Below are 22,363 nucleotides of genomic sequence, written 5' to 3'. Positions count from 1 at the left end.
GGATTGCTGCTCTGTGGGACACGTGCTGGGAAACGATGTTCCAGAGGGCCTGGTGGGGAGAAATGGCCTGTTCTCCAGAGGATGAGACGGCAGTGTGCCTGATGGTTAGGGCTGTGGACTTGTGGGTAAAGATTCCCTGGGTTGGGACCTCAGCCCTGCTGTTCATGAAAGCACGTGGGAGGATACGGGAGGCCTTGGGCGAGTGATCTGACCTCTCTTCTGCCCCGGTTTCCTCATCTGCAAAATGGGGACCAGGATCACTCTGCTGTCACAGGCTTGTTGTCAGAACAGCGCCTGGTAGGAGAGGAAGCCTCGGTGTGTTACTGTCACTACCTCGTGCAGGATGGCCCAGGGTCATGACCCTCAACACACAGCCCGGATCTGGGGACACTCTCTGAATGCCACAGTGGCACTTGAACCCCAGACCCGCCGCTTGGGAGCTGTGTGGCTGCGGGCAAGTTCTTAACCTCTCTGAGCCTCAGTTTTCTTAGCTGTAAATTGGGATGATCATGTATCCTTTGTAAGATTATTGGGAGAATCAAATGGGATGAAAATTTAAAATGCTTGCCACTTGGCGATGCTCAGTAAACAGTATTTTTGAGCTCCTTCCTGTCATCGGCGGGCAGAGGGGGCATTTGTTCGTTTGACTAAGATATTGATTATCAGGCATCTCATCAGAAAACGGAAAGAGAGGAAAAGGAGCTGTAGGAATTCTGATGTGCACCTTCTAGGAGGCAATGACCAGAAGCTCATGGAGAGGTCCCACCCCTGCCCTCGAGGGAGCCTTACCATCCAGCGCAGCCACAGGCTGGTCTCACTGGCTGTGCGCAGAGACACATTGGCTGGGGCCATGTCAGGGGGTGCCTGCAGGGTCTGGATCTTTCTAGAAGGCTGACTGGGGGGGCTGGTGCCCACGATGTTCACCTGGCGCATGCGGAAGCTGGGGTTGGGGAGAGATGAGCAAGATGGTAAGGGCAGCTCACCCAGCTCTCAACCCTGTCCTGGTCTGGGCCATAGCCCCCACCCACCCCCAGCCCTGAGGCTGCTGCCTTCTCCCCGGGCCAGTCTCATTACCTGTAGCAGGTGAAGGGGTTGAGGTCGGGCACCTCCATGGAGCGGGCATCGGGCTCATTGGAGAGCTGGTGGATCAGCAACCACTCCTCTCCCTCCCCAACCACGCCTACCTGGAAAAGGGCAGGACCTTAGGCCTGTCCAGCCTACAGGGCCCACACGGGGTGCTCCGAGCCCCTTCAAGCCCTGCCAGGGAAGAACGTGGTTCAGAACCCAGGGCTCATCTGGAGGGCACCATATGGGGCTACCATCTTTCCAGGCCCCTAAACATGACTGCAAGTGTGACTCAACCCTCCTGCCTTAGAATCTCTCAGGATGCTTGTGATCAATATATTTCTGGATTCTGGAGTCAGAATGAGTTTAAATCTAACTCCACTACTTACAAAATCCCTCGAGTGCTGCCCAGGAATCTGTGCTTTTAACAAGCAGCCCAGGTGATTCTCCTGAACACCCCGGGTACTTCCAGAGACCCAGGCTGCCCCTCAAACCAGCTAAATCAGAATCAGAGTTTCTGGGGTTGGGGCACAGGTGTTGGCACTTCTGAACGCTCCCCTGATGATTCCAGGGTACAGCCAAGGCGGATATTTTGATATTCCAGTAACTGGGTATTTTTCTAGGCAACCCCCGACCCAGGAGGGGACTGTAGTGTGTGTGTGTTTTTCCATGTACACAGGTGAGGGGCAGGGGGAGTTGGAGACAACATTGGCAAGTGTGAGCATTTGGAGTATAATGGGCCATTGAGAGCTGCACATGAAAATTCACACAGGCTGAAATACACATAAGATTTTGCACTCAAGAGCACGGGGTGCCCTGGCGGGGGCTGCTGCTCAGGCCCCAGGCCTGCCCTACCTGGGCTTCCACCAGCCAGCGGGAGATGGAGGTTTTCCCATCGTAGCCTGGCCTGAACTGCAACGTCACAGAGCGGGGGCCGATGTTGGAAATGCCCAGGTTGGTGGGGGGCCCTGGGAGTTCTGGAAAAGGAGAACAGGGTGGGGAAGGAGATCCGGCGAGAATGGCCCCCCATGTTGAACGGGACTGTTGGGCATGGAGGGGGCTGTGTGTCACGCTTTTCCTGGAAATGTCTGAGGAGAAGCACAGCCACGGCCCCACTCCACCCACAGTCTTTGTTCCTGTGTCTTACGGAGAACCATGTTCATGCCAGGAGGCTGAGACAGAGTTGGGGGTCAAAGGGGATCTCCTAGGGCTGAGAGGAGGCTCTCAGGGCCAGGAAACAGGGGCCGGGATGCCTTCTTCTTCCTGGCAGTTCTGGATGTGAGTAAGGTAATCATAAGGCAGCTGAAAGCTGCATTAAAACCAAGCTGTGCTGAGAAAGAAACCAAACGGGACCGATCCTCCCTTCCATCCGCACAGACCCCTGCACACCTCCTACACCTAATTACAGCTCAGGAAGGTGAGAGGATGGGTGGGGACAGGGGGAAGCTTATTTTCCGGCCAGGAATCCTGGGGCTCTTGGAGCTCAGGAACCACAGAAAGAACACAGATTCTGGAGTCAGAATGAGTTTAAATCAAACTCCACTACTTACAGGCTGCGTGTCTTTGCACAAGTTATCCAACTCTCTGTGCCTCCATGTCCTCCTTGGTAATGAAGAGGATAATAGCAACACCTCCCCCAGGGTTGTTGTGGGGATTAAATGAGTCGACGTGTGCAAAGCTCCTAGCACCATGCCCCGTGAACACCACATACCTATTTGCCAGCATGGCTGTAATTATCATTGGGGGTTGGCTGAGACTCAGGCAGCCCAGCCATCTATGCAGCAGGTGGAGGGATGCTGGCAGGTCAAACAAGCACTGCCTGACTGATCTGGATGGGACCACATGGTTATCTGGTCCAACTTCCCATATATACAGATGGGGAAACTGAGGCACAGAGGGGACACGGAACTTGCTCAAGGTTGTAGGGCTTGGCAGAAGCAGAGCTGAGAGTGGACCTCGGCTTGCTCTCTGTGCCAGGCCTAGGAGTAGCCCCACCGTGCTCTGCCACCTCCCAACCAATCCTTCCACACGCTGGAATCCAAGGTGGACCCTCTGGGCGACAGTGGGAAATTTTCCCCTGAATCACAGATACCATTGCCTGGTGTGGAATCTGGTGAGAAATGGGTGAAGGGAGGGACTGGTGGGGAAATGACACAAGGCAGGGGGCCTCTGCTTTTCTGAGAGCTGTGGGAGGATGCAGCAGGGGGCCAGGGGAGCCCCTGTCCAGAGACCTGGGATCCCAGGGATTCCGCCTGCTCTGAGACGACCCAGACCCACACGGCACAAGGGAAGGGGAGAGCCTGTGGGAAGAACGCTGGTATTCCTGAAAGACAAGGGGCCTCTTTTTATTTTTATTTTTGAGACGCGATGTGGCCCTGTCACCCAGACTGGAGTGCAGTGGTGTGATCTCAGCTCGCTGCAACCTCTACCTCCTGGGTTCAAGCGATCTTCCATCCTCAGCCTCCCAACTAACTAGGATCACAAGCATGCACCACCACAGCTGGCTAATTTTTGTATTTTTAGTAGGGTTTCACCATGTTGGCCAGGCTGGTCTCGAACTCCTGACCTCAAGTGATATGCCTGCCTCAGCCTCCCAAGGTGCTGGGACTACAGGCATGAGCCACCACGCCCAGCCGACAAGGGGCCTCTTGAATGGCATGCTGCTCAGGAGAACTCAAAGAGTCCTGCCTTGAGAGTGGGCACTTACCTGGGGGCACCCCAGAGGAGATGGTGGAGGCGGACACTTGGCCCTGGCCCTTTGAGGTCATGGCGGCCACCTCGATGGTGTAGGTGGTGAGCGCGGTGAGGCCCGTGACACGGTACTCCAGGGTCACGTTGGGCAGGTAGTGGGTCACACGGGTGTTGGTTCGATTGTACTCCTCCCAGGAGATCCGGTACCCTGGGGAGAGCCGCCGTGTTGGCATGAGCTTGGCTGTGATCACAAGTTGGCCTGACCCACTACTCCACTTCTCACTTCTCCACTAGGCTGGCAATTAGATCCACACTGGGAGCAATGGGGCCAAGGGAGGTGGGAGCTGTTGGCATCATGCCCTGGGTCTCAGGTGTCGCCTCAGTGGGATGCCAGCACTTCAGGGAATTGCAGGGGACATAGTGAGGCATCATGGCAGCCACTGAGATCTGTGGCAGAAGGTGTGGGGCTGCAGACTCTGGGATGTGTTATGAAGTGGAGGTGCCAAGAGCCTCCTGTGAGTGGTTTCTAAGAAAGCATGGGTTGGCTTCAAGAGTTTGGGTGAAAAGTAGCTCAAAGGCAGGGGATGGACCAGCTCTGACCTTTCCCAGCCCTGTCCTGCCGTCTGGTTCAGAAACACTGCAGTGCCTACCTGTGAGGATGCCATTTTTCTCTCCCGGCTCTTGCCAGCTGACCTTCAGCGATGTGTCCAGGATCTCACTGAAGCTCAGGTGTCCCACGGGCCCAGGCACTGCACCCCAAAAGGAACCCCCACCCCCAAAGGCCAGTTAGAGCCAGAGAGAGACCACTATCTGTGAGACAGCCTGTGGTAATCTGGGGGTATCTCAGCCTGGGAGACAAGCCTGGGCCACCCTTCTGCCTGGGGCGCCCAGCCTGGCTTTGGGTGGGGGGGGGCAGAAGGAGCAGGGCTGGGGGGTGCCTACCATCCTCATGGGTGCGCACCAGCTGTGGGGTGCTGCGTGGCCCGTCCCCGGGGGTGGTGAAACACAGCACTGAGGTGAAGTACTCGGTGAACTTCTTCAGGCCAGATACGAAGCCCACGTGGATGCTGTCTTGAAAGTTAGGCCGGGCGGTCACCATGGTAACTTCCTCTTCCTGTTCCGGCTCCCAGGCGATCAGCTGCGGAGAGGCGAGTAAGTCACACAGGGCAGCAGGAAGGTTCCAGAGGAGGCCAAGCCCTCTCCCACAGGCTGGGCCAATCAACAGATGGTGTCCGGGGACCGGAGTCCCTGTGGTGCCTCCTCCGAGGGAAGGAACAGGCAGTGCAGGGAACCTGCGGGGTACTGGGGTTCACTTTGGGGCGCTTCTCCACTTCTTGAGCCACTGACTTTATGCAAAGCACTGTGCTGGGTGCTTCCCAGGAATCGCCTCGTACTCAATTCTCACAGAGATCCAGGAGGGAGGCATTTCACCAGGAACAGCTGCATAATTTGCAGGCTCAGTGCAAAATGAAAAATTTAGCCCTTGTTCAAAAACGACTAAGAATTTTAAGATGATAGCATCAGAGCATTTAACTAAGTGTGGGTTCCTTCCAAACGTGGGGCCCTGGACGACTGCACAGGTGGCACACCCATGAAGCCGGCCCTGTATTCCTTTTTTGAGATGGGGTCTCACTATGCTGTCCAGGCTGGAGTACAGCGGCATGATCACAGCTCACTGCAGCCTCAATCTCCTGGTCTAAAGCAGTCCTCCCACCTCAGCCTCCCAAAGTGCTGGGATTATAGGTGTTAGCCACTATGCTCGGCCTAGCCCTGTATTTTATTTTATTATTTATTTATTTATTTTTTTTTTATTTTTTGAGACAGAGTCTTACTTTGTCGCCCAGGCTGGAGTACAGTGGCAAGATCTAGGCTCACTGCAACCTCTGCCTCCCGGGTTCAAGTGATTCTCCTGTCTCAGCCTCCCGAGTAGATGGGATTACAGACATGCACCACCATGCCCTGCTAATTTTGGTATTTTTAGTAGAGATGAGGTTTCACCATGTTGGCCAGGCTGGTCTCGAACTCCTGACCTCAAGTGATCCGCCCGCCTCGGCCTCCCAAAGTGCTGGGATTACGGGCGTGAGCCACTGTGCCCAGCCCAACCCTGTATTTTACAGATGAGGAAACTGAGGCTCAAAGAGGCTCACACAGGTAGGGGGAAGCTGGTTCTGGGATTCCAAGCCCTGAGCTCCTACATCTTGCCCCATGTGAGCTGGGGCAGCTTCGTCTTTGGAGCTCTCCAAGGGTTACTTCCTACAGAGCTGGGAACTTCAGTTTGTGGGTAACTATTATCCTCTTACACTCCTTCTAAGTTGGGATTTCCATCTTAAATATCAAGTAGAGGCGGGGCATCGGCAAGAAAGTCCCATCTGGAAATCCCTCAAGTTCTCGCTCATCTCCCCTCTGCAGATCGCACCTGGCCCCCGCCCCCTCCCGCCTGTCTCGCCTCCTGCTCTCACCTCACGCTCCTGTTTCTAGGCCCTTCATCTGTCTCCAATAATGACAGCTGGTTTCAGAGATTTCCTCATTTATTTGAAGTTGATTAAATAGCAATTAATGGTGAAAAGCAACACTTGATGAGTTTTAATGAGCACGGGTATTTATAGATATAAAACAATACCACGCCAATGTCTCCCGGTTAACTCATGCCTATAACAATGCTTAATCTTCTCCTTTTCATGGCTGTGTATTTATAAAGGATGTTTTGAAATTTAATTGGTATTGTGAAAAGATAGCCTATAGCAAGTTAATTAGACACTAATTAGACCCTCAAAATACTAAACAGAAATACTAAGTGGCATTTAATAAGTGTGTTAAATATCCTCCGTATTTCGATTATCTTGTTTCATAGCAATTATGTTGCCGAGCTTCTTTGGAGTACATTAAGAAACAAGTTTAATGTTTTAATTTAATTTAATTAACGTAAATTCAAATTAATTATGCTGTTAGAATTGTGTGGTGTGTTCCCCAGCAAGTATAAAATCTGGGTAAATATTATTTTCCTGGGCTTAGGCCAATTATAAGCTCTACCATTTTTTTTTAAATAAAGGAAAAAGGGTGTCTTTACATGTGCCTTAAAACAATATCACCGGGCCTTACCCACAAAAATGACCCAGAGGAAGTGCACAGGGTAATGGCAGTGTGGTTTGTGGAGTCACGCTGTTGACTTCATTATCCTACAGCTTGACACCTGGATCCAAGATGGCAGCAGGGTCATGGGTTCCTGTGGCTGTTTCAAAATATTTACTCTGGGATGTGAGCCACTTGTCCTTCTCCAGCTGCACGTGGAGAGGAGGAGGCTTGGGGATAGGAGGCCTCCCTGCCTCAGGTCCAGGGAGAGAGACAGTAAAATTGCCTTTTGTGTCCTTCATTGCCCTAAAGGGATTGGGCTCTGGGCAGCCATGGGATGGAACTTCAGTGCTCAGCTCAACACACAACAGGGCTTCCACATGTTGAACTCTTACCATGTGCCTGGCCTTATTTAATCATCACAATGAGGAGCAGATGGAAATCATTGTCCTATGCTGTTACAGAAAAGGAAACTGAGGTTCAGGAAGGTTAAGGAGCTTGCACATGGACCTACTAAGAGCTGGCTCAGTTTGTGGACCCTGAGACCTTTCATGATGACCTCTGTCTCTCAAAGGTACACAGAGCTGCTGAGATGAGTGTTCTTTAGGACGTCTCTGTGCCTTCTCCTTGTTAGTCAGTTTCAGTGTTGATTTACCATACTAGGTCCTTAGTCTCAGGTTCTAAGCAGACAGGGCTCCCCTGAGAAGGCTTCTGGGGAACGAGCATTAGACCTGGGTTCCTGGGACACGAAATTCCCCCTTAGAGAGCAGAGGCCCAGGAGGCAAGCCTTGTAACTGAGCAGCGGTGCTGCTGATGGAGGGTGTTGGGGGAGGGCAGCCTTGCAGCTGGCACACTTGAACCTGAACCCAGCTCTGTCACTTACTGTGGGACTCACGGAAAGTCACTTGACCAGTCTGAGCCTCAGGCTATTCTAGGGGATAGAAACAGCTGCCTTGCTGGGTTTCAGGGAGGAGCAGGTGAAATGTCTCCTGTCCCTGGTGGAGGCAGTACTCTACAGGGTTGAGGGTGTAGGATGGTGTATATGGCATCTAGCTACTAAAGTTAGAAAATAAAAGTTAGGCTAGGCGCGGTGGCTCATGCCTGTAATCCCAGCACTTTGGGAGGCCGAGGCGGGTGGATTACCTGAGGTCAGGAGTTTGAGACCAACCTGGCCAACATGGTGAAACCCTGTCTCTACTAATAATACAAAAATTAGCCGGGGGTGGTGGCGCATGCCTGTAATCCCAGCTACTTGGGAGGCCGAAGCAGGAGAATTGCTTGAACCTGGGAGGTGGAGGTTGCAGTGAGCCGACATGGTGCCACTGCATTCCAGCCTGGGTGACACAGTAAGACTCTGCCTCAAAAAAAAAAAAAAAAAAAAGGGTCAGAGAAATCCTGTCTCTCTGTCTCTCTCCCTCTATCTCTTTGCACACGCACAGACTCCCAAAAAACAACTTGGAAGGAGACGTAAGAAACCAACAACGGTGGCCACCTGGAGTGAGGAGAGTTTTGGAGTTGGGCACAGCACAACCAGGCAGGTGGGAGACTAGGGTGGGATGGAGGCCTTCCACTATATGTTTACTATTTTTTACTTTTTTTTGGTTTTTTGAATCACATATTTTAGGTTTAAAAATTAAAAGGTCAAAAAATAAATTGAATGAGGGGTATTTGGCAATTGTAGCAAAATTATTTACACATTTTCCCTTTGACTCAACAATCTCATTTCTAGGAATCTAGTCCAAAGTTATACTGTGAAAACAAAAAAAGAGGTCGAGTGCAGTGGCTCATGCCTATAATCCCAGCACTTTGGGAGGCCGAGGTGGGTGGTCACCTGAGGTTAGGAGTTCGAGGCCAGCCTGGCCAACATGGTGAAACCCCGTCTCTACTAAAAATACAAAAAATTAGCCAGGCGTGGTGGCCGGTGCCTATAATCCTAGCTACCTGGGAGGCTGAGGCAGGAGAATTGCTTGAACCTGGAGGTGGAGGTTGCAGTGAGCCGAGATCACGCTGCTGTACTCCAGCCTGGGCAACAAGAGCGAAACTCCATCTCAGAAAAAAAAAAAAAAAGATATATGCACAAAACTATTCACCACAGAAAGAGTAGTTATAGTAAGACTAGAAACAACCAAAATGTCATCACCTGGGGGCTGCTTGATTAAACTATGGGAGATCCATATGATAGCAGGGGATACAGGTGTCAAAAGGAACAAGGGATGTCTCTCTATACTTTTGTGGAGTGAGCTCCAAAATGCATTCTAAATAATGATAATAATATAGGGACCGGGCACAGTGGCTCACGCCTATAATCCCAGCACTTTGGGAGGCCAACGTGGGCGAATCATGAGGTCAGGAGTTCGAGACCAGCTTGGCTAACATGTGAAACCCCGTCTCTACTAAAAATACCAAAATTAGCCGCGCGTGGTGGCTGGTGCCTGTAATCCCAGCTACTCTGGAGGCCGAGGCAGGAGAATTGCTTGAAACTGGAAGGCAGAGGTTGCAGCGAGCCAAGATTGCGACACTGCACTCCAGCCTGGGCAAAAGAACAAAACTCCATCTCAAAAAAAAAAACAAAACAAAAAACATATATATATAAATACATATATATAAATACATATATAAATACATATATATAAATATATATATATAAAGATCGAGAATGTGGAAAGTACATTGTCACTTATCTGAGGAGAGCGTACACATTTATGTATGCATGTACAGCAAATCCTTGGTATTCATGTGGGATTGGTTCCAGGACCCCCCGCAGATACCAAAACCCACAGCTGCTCAAGTATCTGATATAAAAAGGTGTAGTATTTGCATGTAACCTACATACCTCCTCTTATATATCTTTTTTTTTGAGACGGAGTCTCGCTCTGTCGCCCAGGCTGGAGTGCAGTGGCGCGATCTCGGCTCACTGCAAGCTCCGCCTCTTGGGTTCACGCCATTCTCCTGCCTCAGCCTCCTGAGTAGCTGGGACTACAGGCGCCTGCCACCACGCCCGGCTAATTTTTTGGCATTTTTAGTAGAAACGGGGTTTCACCGCCACCACGCCCGGCTAATTTTTTGGCATTTTTAGTAGAAACGGGGTTTCACCGTGTTAGCCAGGATGGTCTCGATCTCCTGACCTCGTGATCCGCCCGCCTTGGCCTCCCAAAGTGCTGGGATTACAGTCGTGAGCCACCGTGCCCTGTCCCTCCTCTTATATATCTTAAAGCACCTTTAGATTATTGTAATACATAACATAATGTAATACATAACATATAACATATGTAATACATAACATAAATATAAATGCTATGTAAATTGTTGTTATACTGTATTGTTTGGGGGAATAATGACAAAAAAGTCTGTACATGTTTAATATAGATGCAATTTTTTCTGAATATTTTCAGAACCATATGAGATTGGCTGAATCCACAGATGTGGAATCCATGGCTAAGAAGGGCCTACTATACTCTCTTTTTTTTGAGATGGAGTCTCGCTCTGTTGCCTAGGCTAGGGTGCAGTGGCGAGATCTCGGCTCACTGCAATCTCTGCCTCCCCAGTTCAAACGATTCTCCTGCCTCAGCCTCCTGAATAGCTGGGATTACAGGCACCTGCCATCATGCCCAGCTAATTTTTTTTTTTTTGTATTTTTAATGGAGATGGGATTTCACTATGTTGGCCATGGTGGTCTTGAACTCCTGATCTCAAATGATCTGCCTGCCTCGGCCTCCCAAAGTGCTGGAATTACAGGCGTGAGCCACCGCGCCTGGCCTGTACTTGTTTATATTAAAAAAAATGGAAGAAAAAACCAAACCAAGAAAATAGAAAGCAATCAGACCTATAGGGGAGTGAGAGGACAAGGATTGAAGCTGATTTTCTCTGAATTTGCTTTGTAGACTTGACTTTATTATGTAAATATTCAACGTAATTATAGAACAAAATTAAATTAAAAAATCAATCCCTAAAAATCAAAACCACAATGAAGCAAATGAACTAATAGGGTATTGAGCTGTGGTAAAATTACAGAGAGAAATGACTTCAAAAGACTTAGCAATGCAGTGCGAAGTCCATCCCTAGAGGGATATACCTCAGGAACAAGAAGAATGGCAATGATTGGAAACTACGTTCAGTAATCATAGTGTGGATATGACTATTCTGAAACTGTTGTGTGTGTTTGTGGGAATAACGTAGGTGGGTAAAATGCTGGTATTGTAGGAACTGGATTTTCAGTATGGACAAAAGACCAATGAGATTATTAAAGAGTCTGTCATCATGAAATGGAATTGAAAGTGTGAGTATCTGTAGAATCTTAAAAAATAAAGTATTGTTTAGCTAGCCATTAACAGGGCCTAGAAACAACAACCATTTCTGGAATAAATGCAATGCAAGTGCTAAAACTGTGGTATCTAACTATCATTTCTCACTGAAAGCAGCAAGAGCCCCTTAAAGAAATGGCCGATGCCTGGCACAGTGAGGGGAATGTATATATAATAGTCTGGAACATCTTGTCATACCAAATTGCAAGGAAGCTATCAGAGACTACTGGGGCCATGTCAGGAGGGCTCACCATCAAGTCGAAGAGGCCAGTGATGGGTCCATTTATACCACTGAATTGGCAGCACCCAGTACCATTTAAGAAGCATAATAATGGTAATGGATTGAAACATGTCAGATTTGTAAAACAAAAAACAAAACAAAAAAAAAACCTTAGTTATCTAATAATACTACCAAACCCAAAACAAAACAGAGAGACGTCCCCCTCCAACCCAAGCTCATCTGTTACCTGATAAGACAATAAGGAATCAATTTATTCTTTATTTTTTCTGTTTTTTAGAAATAGAGATGGCGGGGGGGGGGGAGTCTCACTATATTGCCTAGGCTGGTCTTGAACTCCTGGCCTCAAGCAAGCCTCTGCCTCATCCTCCCAAAGTGTTGGGATTACAGGTGTGATACACCATGCCCGGCCAGAACCAATTCATTCTACGAAAAATTGGTAAGTAAGGGAAAATAATTAAATGCTTACCTTGCTTTTCCTGGATAAACTGAAACTTCAGGTAACCAAAAAGTTGATAAAGGGAAAATTCTTGTTTCTGAAAGCATTTCAGCTACTAAGTCAAGAAGAAATGATAATATTTGCCTATCCCCATATTATAACCCTTATTGAAATGATAGCTCAGAGATGACTGTCAGTGGTTGACTTCACAGTAAGAGAGACAGCTGGACTTTGTGCTTTCTGATCAAAATACATAACACCATCTAGGAAGTAAAATATTTCTTTTTTTTTGAGACAGAGTCTGGCTCTGTCGCCTAGACTGGAGTACAATGGTGTGATCTCTGCTCACTGCAACCCCCGCCTCAAGAATTCAAGCAATTCTTCTGCCTCAGCCTCCCGAGTAGCTGAGATTACAGGCATGTACCACTACACCTGGCTAATTTTTTTTTTTTTTTTTTTTTGAGATGGAGTCTCGCTCTGTCACCCAGGCTGGAGTGCAGTGGTGTGATCTCAGCTCATGGCAACCTCTGCCTCCTGGGTTCATGCCATTCTCCTGCCTCAGCCTCCCGAGTAGCTGGGACTACAGGTGCCTGCCACTGCACCTGGCTAATTTTTTAAATATTTTTAGTAGAGACGGGGTTTCACCGTGTTAGCCAGGATGGTCTTGATCTCCTGACCTCGTGATCCACCCGCCTTGGCCTCCCAAAGTGTTGGGATTACAGGCGTGAGCCATCACACCCCGAAGTAAAATATTTCAAATAACAAAAAATCAAACCTGAATCAGATTAGCCTCTAGCTTTAAGTTACAATTCATTGTAACTATATTGTTTGGAGGAATGCATTGAATGACCCCACAGGGATGCAATCAGCGAAATCCAGACTGTGGAAAATTCTGTTGGACAAATGACTAAGTTTCTTCCCAAATAAATTACAAGAAAGAGAAAGGGAGAGAGAAAGAGAGAGAGAGAGAAAGAATCTATAGATCGACTGAGACCTAAAAAAAACCCCTCAACTGACTGCAATTGTGTGAACTTCATTTAGATCCTGAAGCAAATAAAACCACGAGTAACAAATTATGCGGCAATCAAGAGAATTTGAAGGCTGACTGGATATCTGATGATATTACAGGGCCTGCTGATATTTTTAGCTATCATAATGATAATGCGGTTACTGTGGTTTTATTTTAAATAGAGATCTCATCTATACTGTTTCTTTCCAGAAACATTCATGGATGAACTGATACAATGCCTGGAATTTGCTTCAAAATGTTCCAGGGGAGAGGCAGAGGGTTGGGGCAGAGATGGAACATACCTGGCTAGGAGTTGGGCATTGTTAAAGCTGGGAATGGGGATACAGGTGTTCACTGCAGTCTTTCCTCTACTTGGGTGGATGTTTGAAAATTTTCACAATTAAAAGGGGGCAGCCGGGTGCGGTGGCTCACGCCTATAATGCCAGCACTTTGGGAGGCCAAGGTGGGTGGGTCATTTGAGGTCAGGAGTTTGAGACCAGCCTGGTCAACGTGGTGAAACCCCATGTCTACTAAAAATACAAAAATTAGCCGGGCATGGTGGCATATGCCTGTAGTTCCAGCTACTCGGGAGGCTGAGGTAGGAGAATCACTTGAGCCCAGGAGGCGGAGGTTGCAGTGAGCCGAGATCCAACCTGGGTGACCGAGCAAGACTCTGTCTTAAAAAAAAAAAAAAAAAAATTAGCTGAGCATGGTGGCACATGCCCCTGTAATCCCAGCTACTTGGGAGGCTGAGGCACAAGAATCGCCTGAACCTGGGAGGCAGAGGTTGCGGTGAGCTGAGATTGCGCCACTGCATTCCAGCCCGGGCAACAAGAGCGAAACTCCATCTCAAAAAAAAAGGAAGAAAGAAAAAAAAAACACAAAAGGGGAAAAATGCTCATTCTCATTGGAGATATACAAGGGACAAACACTGCTTTTTTCTCCTTGTGATGTGCTGAAGGCTAAAGAAGCAGAGGAAAATAATCTCTGCTTTTATCCATTGGTATTGAAAATGTTATCTACAATTAAAAATAATACATTCTCTCTCTCTCTCTGTGTCTGTCTGTCTGTCTGTCTCTGTCTCTCTCTCTCTTTCTTTTTTTGACACAGGGTCTCACTCTGTCACTCGGGCTGGAGTGCAGTGGCGTGATTTCAGCTCACTGTAGCCTCGAATCATGGTCTCAAACAATCCTCCCTGTCTTAGCCTCCTGAGTAGCTGTGATCACAGGCACTCAACACCACACCTGACTAACTTTTTTGTGTGTGTAAAGATGGAGTCTTGCCGTATTGCCAGGCTGGTCTCAAACTCCTGGGCTCAAGAGATCCCCCTGTCTTGGCCTCCCAAAGTGTTGCGATTCCAGGCATGAGCCACAGTGCCCAGCCTGACATTTTCTTTTTAATGTAAGGAAAAGTGAAGGCTCTGGTTTGAATCTGAGCTTTGCATGACCTTGACACTGTGTTTGACCTTGAACAAGTAACTTCCCTCTGGTGCCTCAGTTTCTTTCTCTGTAAAATGGTGTGATGATAATATTCCTTTTTGTTTTTGTTTTTGTTTTTGTTTGTTTGTTTGTTTGTTTGTTTTGAGACAGAGTCTAGCTCTGTCTCCCAGGCTGGAGCGAAGTGGCGTGATCTCAGCTCACTGCAATGTCCGCCTCCTGGGTTCAAGCGATTCTCCTGCCTCGGCCTCCTATGTCTGTAGCTGGGATTAGAGACGTGTGTCACCACACCTGGCTAATTTTTGTATTTTCAGTAGAGATGAGGTTTCACCATATTGGCCAGGCTGTTTTCAAACTCTCGACCTCAAGTGATCTGCCTGCCTCGGCCTCCCAAAGTGCTAGGATTCCAGGCATGAGCCACCACGCCTGGCGGATAATGCTGCTTCTTAGAGTCCCTGTGCTGCTTGCATGAAAGATAAATGTGAGCGAAGCATTTAGTGTACTGCCTGGCCCAGAGAAAGGGCCCTGTAAGTGTGAGCTCTCCTTACTCCTCCACTAGTTTCTGTGCTCAAAACATCTGGGCAATTCACTCCTGCTGACCTTTATCGAGTAGCTACTGGGGGCTGGGCACTGACTGGACCTGGGAATTCAGTGGCCTCTGCCACCTCCTCTTGCTCTGGGTCACCATGGGCCACTGCCCTAATTGTCCTGGCCACGGGCTGGCCTTCCTGGCCCTCGGGGGAGCTGTTTGCCTTAAAAGTTTGTAGCTCAGCTCTCCCATATGTAGAATAAAACTTGTGCTTAGAATTGGTAGCAAGAAGCTAATTGTTCCCAGTTCAGCTCCTCTGCTCTTCAGCAATGCCGGCCTCCCCTTCCTTCCCCTGCCTCCCCCCAGGGTCCCAATTAGGAGAGTTTTCCGGCAGCGAGTGCTCCAAGAATTCAGCTGCTGCTCCCTGCCCTGCAAAGCTCTGCTCGACCTTGGGTTCACTGCCTTCCTGGGATTGAGAGGGCCAAGGCCGGAGTGAAGCTGGGTCATTTCCAGTTCTGGACCATCCCTCCTTTGTTTGCTTGCAACACTAGCAGAAACTCCTCTTCATTATTTCATCCCAGTCCCTTCTTGTCCAGCCTCCCCCACTTTGGAGGAAGAACCGCTAAGGCAGCGAGTCCTATAATTAATCTTAGTTGTGGCAAGCACAGTGCAGAGGGGTGCAGGAGCCTTCGGGATGTGTCAGTGGTCACCTCGAGGTCATGCGTTCCCTGGGCTGAAGCTCAGGGCCTGCAGTGCTCTCCGCTTCACAGCTGGCCTCCCCTCAAATGCTTTGCCTCCCCTCCCACATCTGGAGGGAGTGGACGGCATCCTTCCGTCTGCCCCACGTTGCTGGGGGCAGGTCCTACCCCTTTAAAACATAGTGTGGATCCCCCATGCTGTGCTCTGTCTTTAGTCATCCGTGGGGAGGACAGGCACGGGGCCCACGTGGAATGACACGAGAGAACCGGGCCTGGGCTCTGAGGTCTGTGTTCCAGGATGGGAGGACTGAGAAGTCCTGACTTTTAGCACAGTTGGAAGGAGAGCAAATGTACTACTACTACTATTATTACTGCTATTTTTTTTTTGGTCAGAGTCTCGCTGGAGTGTAGTGGCAGAATCTCAGCTCACTGCAACCTCCGCCTCCCAGGTTCAAGCAATTCCCCTGCCTCAGTCTCTCGAGTAGCTGGGACTACAGGCATGCGCCACCATGCCCAGTTAATTTGTGTGTGTGTGTGTGTGTATATATGTATATGTATATATATGTATATGTGTATATATGTATATGTATATATGTATATGTATATATACGTATATATGTATACGTATATATGCATATATATACGTGTATATGTATATGTATATACGTATATATACGTGTATATACGTATATATACGTATATGTATATACATATATGTATATGCATATACACATATACCTATATATGTGTATATATACATATACGTATATGTACATATACATATATACATATACGTATATGTACATATACATATATACATATACGTATATGTGCATATACATATATACATATACGTATATGTGCATATACATATATACATATACGTATATGTGCATATACATATATACATATACGTATATGTGCATATACACATACATATACGTATATGTGTATATATACGTATATATGTATATGCATATACACATATACATATACATATATCCTGGAACATATACATATACATATATATGTGTGTGTGTGTATATATATGCATATATATATATGTGTATATATATATATATATTTTTAGTAGAGATGGGATTTCACCATGTTGGCCAGGCTGGTCTTGAACTCCCAACCTCAGGTAATCCACCCACCTCAGACTCCCAAAGTACAAGGATTACAGGCATGAGCCACCATGCCTGGTCTACTGCTATTATTACTATTATTATTTGTTATGGGCTGAGTTGTGTCTGCAAAATCTGTATGTTTAAATTCTAACCCCCAGCACCCCAGAATGTGACTGTATTTGGAGACAGAATTGTTAAAGAGGTAGTTAAATGAGGTCATTAGTGTGGGCCCTAATCCATCCAATGTGACTGAGGTCCCTATAAGAAGAGGACATTTAGGCCAGGCGCGGTGGCTCATGCCTGTAATCCCAGCACTCTGGGAGGCCAAGGCAGTCGAATTACTTGAGGTTGGGAGTCTGAGACCAGCCTGGCCAACGTGGTGAAACCCCATCTCTATTGAAAATACAAAAAAATTAGCCAGACATGGTGGCACATGCCTATAGTCCCAGCTACTCGGGAGGCTGAGGCAAGAGAATTGCTTGAACATGGGAGGTGGAGGTTGCAGTGAGCCAAGATCTCTTTGGACACAGACACAGAGTGAAGACAGACACCTAGAAGTCAAGGAGAGAGGCCTCAGAGGAAACCAACCCTGCCCACACAGTAATCTCGTACTTCTACTCCCCAGAACTGTGCAAAAATAAATTTCTGTTGTTTAAGCCAGGGTTCCCCAATCCCCCACTGACCACCAGGTACCAGTCTGTGGTCTGTTAGGAACCAGGCTGCACAGCAGGAGGTGAGCGGCAGGCAAGAAAGTGAAGCTTCATCTGTACTTACAGCTGCTCCCCAGTGCTCACATTACCACCCAAACTCCACCTCCCATCAGTGGCAGCATTCGATTCTCACAGGAGCGTGAACCCTGCTGTGAACTGCGGATGTGAGGGATCTAGGTTGCGTACTCCTTATGAGAATCTAATGCCTGATGATCTGTCACTGTCTCCCATCAACCCCAGATCGGACCATCTAGTTGCAGGAAAACAAGCTCAGGGCTCCCATGGATTCTACATTGTGGTGAGTTGTATAGTTATTTCATTATATACTACAATGTGATAGTAACAGAAATAAAGTGCACAATAATGTCATATGCTTGAATCAACCCGAAACCATCCCTCCTCCCACCCCAATCCATGGAAAAATTGTCTTCCATGAAACTGGTCCCTGGTGCCAAAAAGGTTGGGGACTGTTGCTTTAAGCAATCCAGTCTGTGGTACTTGGTTATAGCAGCCCAAATGCATTTCTACGACCACTAAAATCACTTTCCAAGTGCTTATCATGTGTTTGTCATTGTGCTGAACAAATTAGAAATATTATCTCACTTAATCCTCACACAACTCCAAGAAGCAGGTATTATCATCTTCATTTGCAAATGAGAAAACTGAGTTTATTTTAGTTATTCAGCGGTGCGAGCAGTGCATAGAGTAGCTGCTCAATAAATATTGATTGAAGGACAGAAGCTGAGACATATTAAAGAACATGCACAGGTTGCCAGCAAGAGGCAAAGCTGGGACTTTAACCACCAAGTCTGTCTGAGTCCTAATCCTGTGCCCTTAACCACACACTACCTGGAGTCGAGTATAGCCTGGGGATACGTTCGAGCATGAAGCCCACAAGAGCCACGGTAAGAAGTAAATGGTGGATTTTTCTCATGGAGCCATGGCTATACCAGGTGTTTTTCTTTTTTTTTTTTCTCTGTCTTTTTTTTTTCTGAGACAGAGTTTCATTCTGTTGCCCAGGGTGTAGTGCAATGGCTGCAATCTCAGCTCACTGCAACCTCTGCCTCCCAGGTTCAAGTGATTCTCCTGCCTCAGCCTCCCGAGTAGCTGGGATTACAGGCGCCCCTGCCACCACGCCCAGCTAATTTTTGTATTTTTAGTAGAGACGGAGTTTCACCATGTTGGCCAGGCTGGTCTTGAACTTCTGACCTCAGGTGAGCTGCCCGCCTCAGCCTCCCAAATTGGGGATTACAGACGTGAGCCACTGTGCCCGGCCCCTACACCAGGTGTTTCTGAGCCTGAAATAACCTGGGTTTTGTGTATAACCCAGTCTCGCTGGGAAGGACCGTAGCACTGAGTGTCAGTCAGGGCAGTGTCTGCACTTCCTGTGGCCCACGTGTAGCCTTGGGGAAGGCCTGGAGCTCTTTTCCTCTAATGTGTGTCCCTAGCTTGACTCGAGCCAATGACTTCAGAAACAGAGGGGGGATTTCCTCCTGCCCCCTCTGTCCCCTCTCCCCACCTCCTCCAGAAGATCTTAGGGCCTCCTCTTGGGTGAGGAGATGCCTCATGTACCTTGTAGCCCTGGTTGATGCCGTTGATGAACTGGGGGCTGGGGGCATTCCAGGTGAAGCGGATGGTCGTGGAATTGGTGGCTTCCGCGTGCACATTGCCGGGAGGGACCGTGGGAACTAGAGGAGATGAGAGAACGGGGTGGGGTGGAGGGGACCCAGTCAGTCTCTCTTGCCCAGTTCAGTAGAGAAAACGCAGGGGTGGAGGGGGCCTAGTCAGTCTCTCTTGCCCAGTTCAGTAGAGAAAACGCAGGGGTGGAGGGGGCCTAGTCAGTCTCTCTTGCCCAGTTCAGTAGAGAAAATGCAGGGGTGGGGGCTATAGCCTCTGCCTTGCACCCCCCTACCCCACCCCAACTCCTCCCTCGCTGTGTAGACTTAAGAGGCCTTCATATTCTCTCTGGATTAGTTTGCGTTTAATAAAACTTGCCTGACCCACCTCACAGGGTACTGGTAAATAAAAGGGCTGCGGATGAAAAATGCTCTGGCATGGTTTTCAGGTGGAATGCTAAAAGTAAGCTGTTTCTTGATCTACTTAACATGAAATTCACAGAAGGTCCCCATATGCCTGGAGCCTCTGCCCTTCACCATGTCCAAGCCAGCCTCCTCTTCCTCTTCCCCTCAGTGCTCCCACCCTGTGGGGTAGATTGGCCTGGGGTGGTGATTCCAGTCCCAGGGTGCAATAGTAGGGGCCTGGTGAGAACAGGCCACACAGCCAAGGCTCTCGGGCCTGGACAGGCACAGAACCCAACAGGCATGGGACTGGGAGAAGGGGAAGCACATGCTCCTCTGAGGCCATAGTCTCTTTTCATTTCATTTCACCTTTTTTTTTTTTTTTTTGAGACAGAGTCTCACTTTGTCACCTAGGCTGAAGTGCAGTGGCATGATCTCAGCTCACTGCAGCCTTAACTTCCCCAGGCTCCAGCCTTGGGGACCTCCCGAGTAGCTGGGACCACAGGCATGTACCACTACACTGAGCTAGTTCTGTTCATTTTTTGTAGAGACAGGGTCTCACTATGTTGCCTAGGTTAGCCTCAAACTCCTGGGCCCAAGCGATCCACCTGCCATAGCCTCCTGAGTAGCTGTGCCACTGTAGCATGTAGCATGCCACCACACCCAGATAATTTTTTTCACTTTTTGTAGAGATGGAGTCTCCCTATGTTGCCCAGGCTGGCTTAAAACTCCTGGGCTTGAGCAATCCTCCCGTCTTGGCCTCCCAAAGTGCTAGGATTATACGCATGAGCCACTGCGCCTGGTCTGAGACCACAGTCTCTACCTACCTCCCTGCAGCGTCCACTCGGTGACTTTACTGCTGTAGACCCCCAGCCCAGCGCTGTTGTAAGCAGCCACCTCGATCTCGTAGTTGGTCCAAATGATGAGATCCTCCAGCAGCAGGTTGTTCACATCAGCATCCGTGATGTTCTTAAACTGGTACCCCACGGGCAGCCCGGCCAGGCAGTACCTGAGGGGAAGAGGCGAGGCACAGTGGAGTCAGAGTCAGCTTGCTTGGCCTCGTACCCAGGAAATTGTCCAGAGCAGCGCTGTCCAATAGGACTTCCGGCGGTGGTGGAAGTGCTCTGCATCTGTGCTGTCCGACAGGGTGCCCGCCAGCACATGCAGCTGCTGAGCACTTGAAATGTGGTTAGTGCAACCGAGGAAATGAATTCAATTTTTTTTTTTTTTTTTGAGACGGAGTCTTGTTCTGTCACCCAGGCTGGAGTGCAGTGGCGCAATCTCGGCTCACTGCAACCTCTGCCTCCCAGACTCAAGTGATTCTCCTGCCTCAGCCTCCCTGAGTAGCTGGGATTACAGGCATGTGCCACCACACTGGCCAATTTTTGTATTTTTAGTAGAGACAGGGTTTCACCATGTTGATCAGGATGGTCTCGAACTCCTGACCTCAGGTGATCTGCCTACCTCACCTCAGCCTCCCAAAGTGCTGGGATTATAGCATGAGCCACTATACCTGGCCTGAATTAGAATTTGTTTTAGTTTTGCTTATAGTCGACCCTTGAACAACACAGGTTGGAACTGTACAGGTTCGCGTACACACAGAGCTTTATTTTTATTTTTATTTTTTTAGATGGAGTCTCGCTCTTTCACCCAGGCTGGAGTGCTATGGCATGATCTTGGCTCACTGCAACCTCCACCTGCCAGGTTCAAGCAATTCTCCTGCCTCAGCCTCCCAAGTAGCTGGGACTACAGGCACACGTCCCATGCCTGGCTTATTTTTTGTATTTTTAGTAGAGATGGGATTTCACCATGCTGGCCAGGCTGGTCTCGAACTCCTGACCTCGTGATCCACCTGCCTCAGCCTCCCAAAGTGCTGGGATTACAGGCGTGAGCCACACGCCCAGCTACACAGAGTTTTAAAAATAAACATATCAGAAAAATTTTAGAGATTTGTGACAATTTGAAAAAACTCGCAGATGAATCACATAGCCTAGAAATATTGAAAAAATTAAGAAAAAGTTATATCATAAATGCATAAAAATATACGTGTTAATCGACTGGTTATAGGTGTGGCTTCTGGCCAGCAGTAGGCTATTAGTATTTAAGTTTTTGGGGAGTCAAAAATCATATGTGGATTGGGCCGGGCATGGTGGCTCGTGCCTATAATCCCAGCGCTTTGGGAGGCCCAGGCAGGTGGAACACTTGAGGTCAGGAGTTTGAGACCAGCCTGGCCAAAAAGATGAAATCTTGTCTCTACTAAAAATAAAAAAAAAATTAGCCGGATGTGGTGGCACATGCCTGTAGTCCCAGCTACTAGGGAGGCTGAGGCAGGAGGATCACTTGAGCCCAGGAGGTGGAGGTTGCAGTGAGCTGAGATTATGCCACTGCACTCCAGCCTGGGCAATGGAGGGAGACCCTGTCTCAAAAAAAAAAAAAAAGAAAATACATTATACATGGATTATCAACCGTGAGGGGGTGAGCACCCCTAGCCCCCACACTGTTCAAGGGTCAACTGTAGTTTAAGTAACCAGAGCTGGCTAATGGTTACCTTACTGGGTAGCAGAGGTCTAGGGGATGTGTCTGGACTATTCTTTTTGGGTGGGGGAGGATTGCTAACCAGGGGCACTGAGAGGTCCCAGGGCAGAACTTGCAGGTCTCAGCCTTGGAGGGGTCATGGACCGGAGAGCTATCCCTGAAGCCTGGGCTCATTTTCTTTCCTCCTCTAGGATACAGGCTCCCTCTTCTGACAGTTACTCGCCCAGGTGGAATGAAATACCTGGGCTACCTACTCGACCCATTTCTACCTCCACTGGCAAAAAGAACTCACAGCACTAAAGAAGTAAATGTGTACAAGCAAATTTTGGGGGCCAGACACAAAGGATGGGTCACTCATTTGAGAAACACAATGCATATATAATTCAGCATCTAATTATTGGAAAATTAAGGACCTCAAAGTATTCTGATGCATTACAATGCCCTAAAACACTGCTTCTCTAAACCTGAAGATGCATCAAAGTCTCCTAGATGAGT

General features: G+C 48.5%; 1 protein-coding gene across 2 annotated transcripts in view; it reads right to left on the bottom strand.

The window, feature by feature from the left end:
* Positions 1-22,363, bottom strand: part of SDK2 (sidekick cell adhesion molecule 2) — a 309,988-nt gene that overhangs the window by 61,553 nt on the left and 226,072 nt on the right. For both annotated transcript variants that reach the window (XM_055389053.2, XM_055389054.2), the window contains exons 17-24: positions 20,161-20,342; positions 18,888-19,003; positions 4,699-4,894; positions 4,407-4,505; positions 3,773-3,964; positions 1,921-2,042; positions 1,075-1,184; positions 790-940 (exon numbers count right to left, since the gene is read on the bottom strand). In XM_055389053.2, the coding sequence (XP_055245028.2) occupies positions 790-940; positions 1,075-1,184; positions 1,921-2,042; positions 3,773-3,964; positions 4,407-4,505; positions 4,699-4,894; positions 18,888-19,003; positions 20,161-20,342 (1,168 nt within the window). The remainder of the gene's footprint in view (positions 1-789; positions 941-1,074; positions 1,185-1,920; positions 2,043-3,772; positions 3,965-4,406; positions 4,506-4,698; positions 4,895-18,887; positions 19,004-20,160; positions 20,343-22,363) is intronic.

Source organism: Gorilla gorilla, chromosome 4, assembly GCF_029281585.2.
Source record: "Gorilla gorilla gorilla isolate KB3781 chromosome 4, NHGRI_mGorGor1-v2.1_pri, whole genome shotgun sequence".
Classification (NCBI taxonomy): domain Eukaryota; kingdom Metazoa; phylum Chordata; class Mammalia; order Primates; family Hominidae; genus Gorilla; species Gorilla gorilla.
This window is presented reverse-complemented; position numbering and strand designations above follow the sequence as displayed.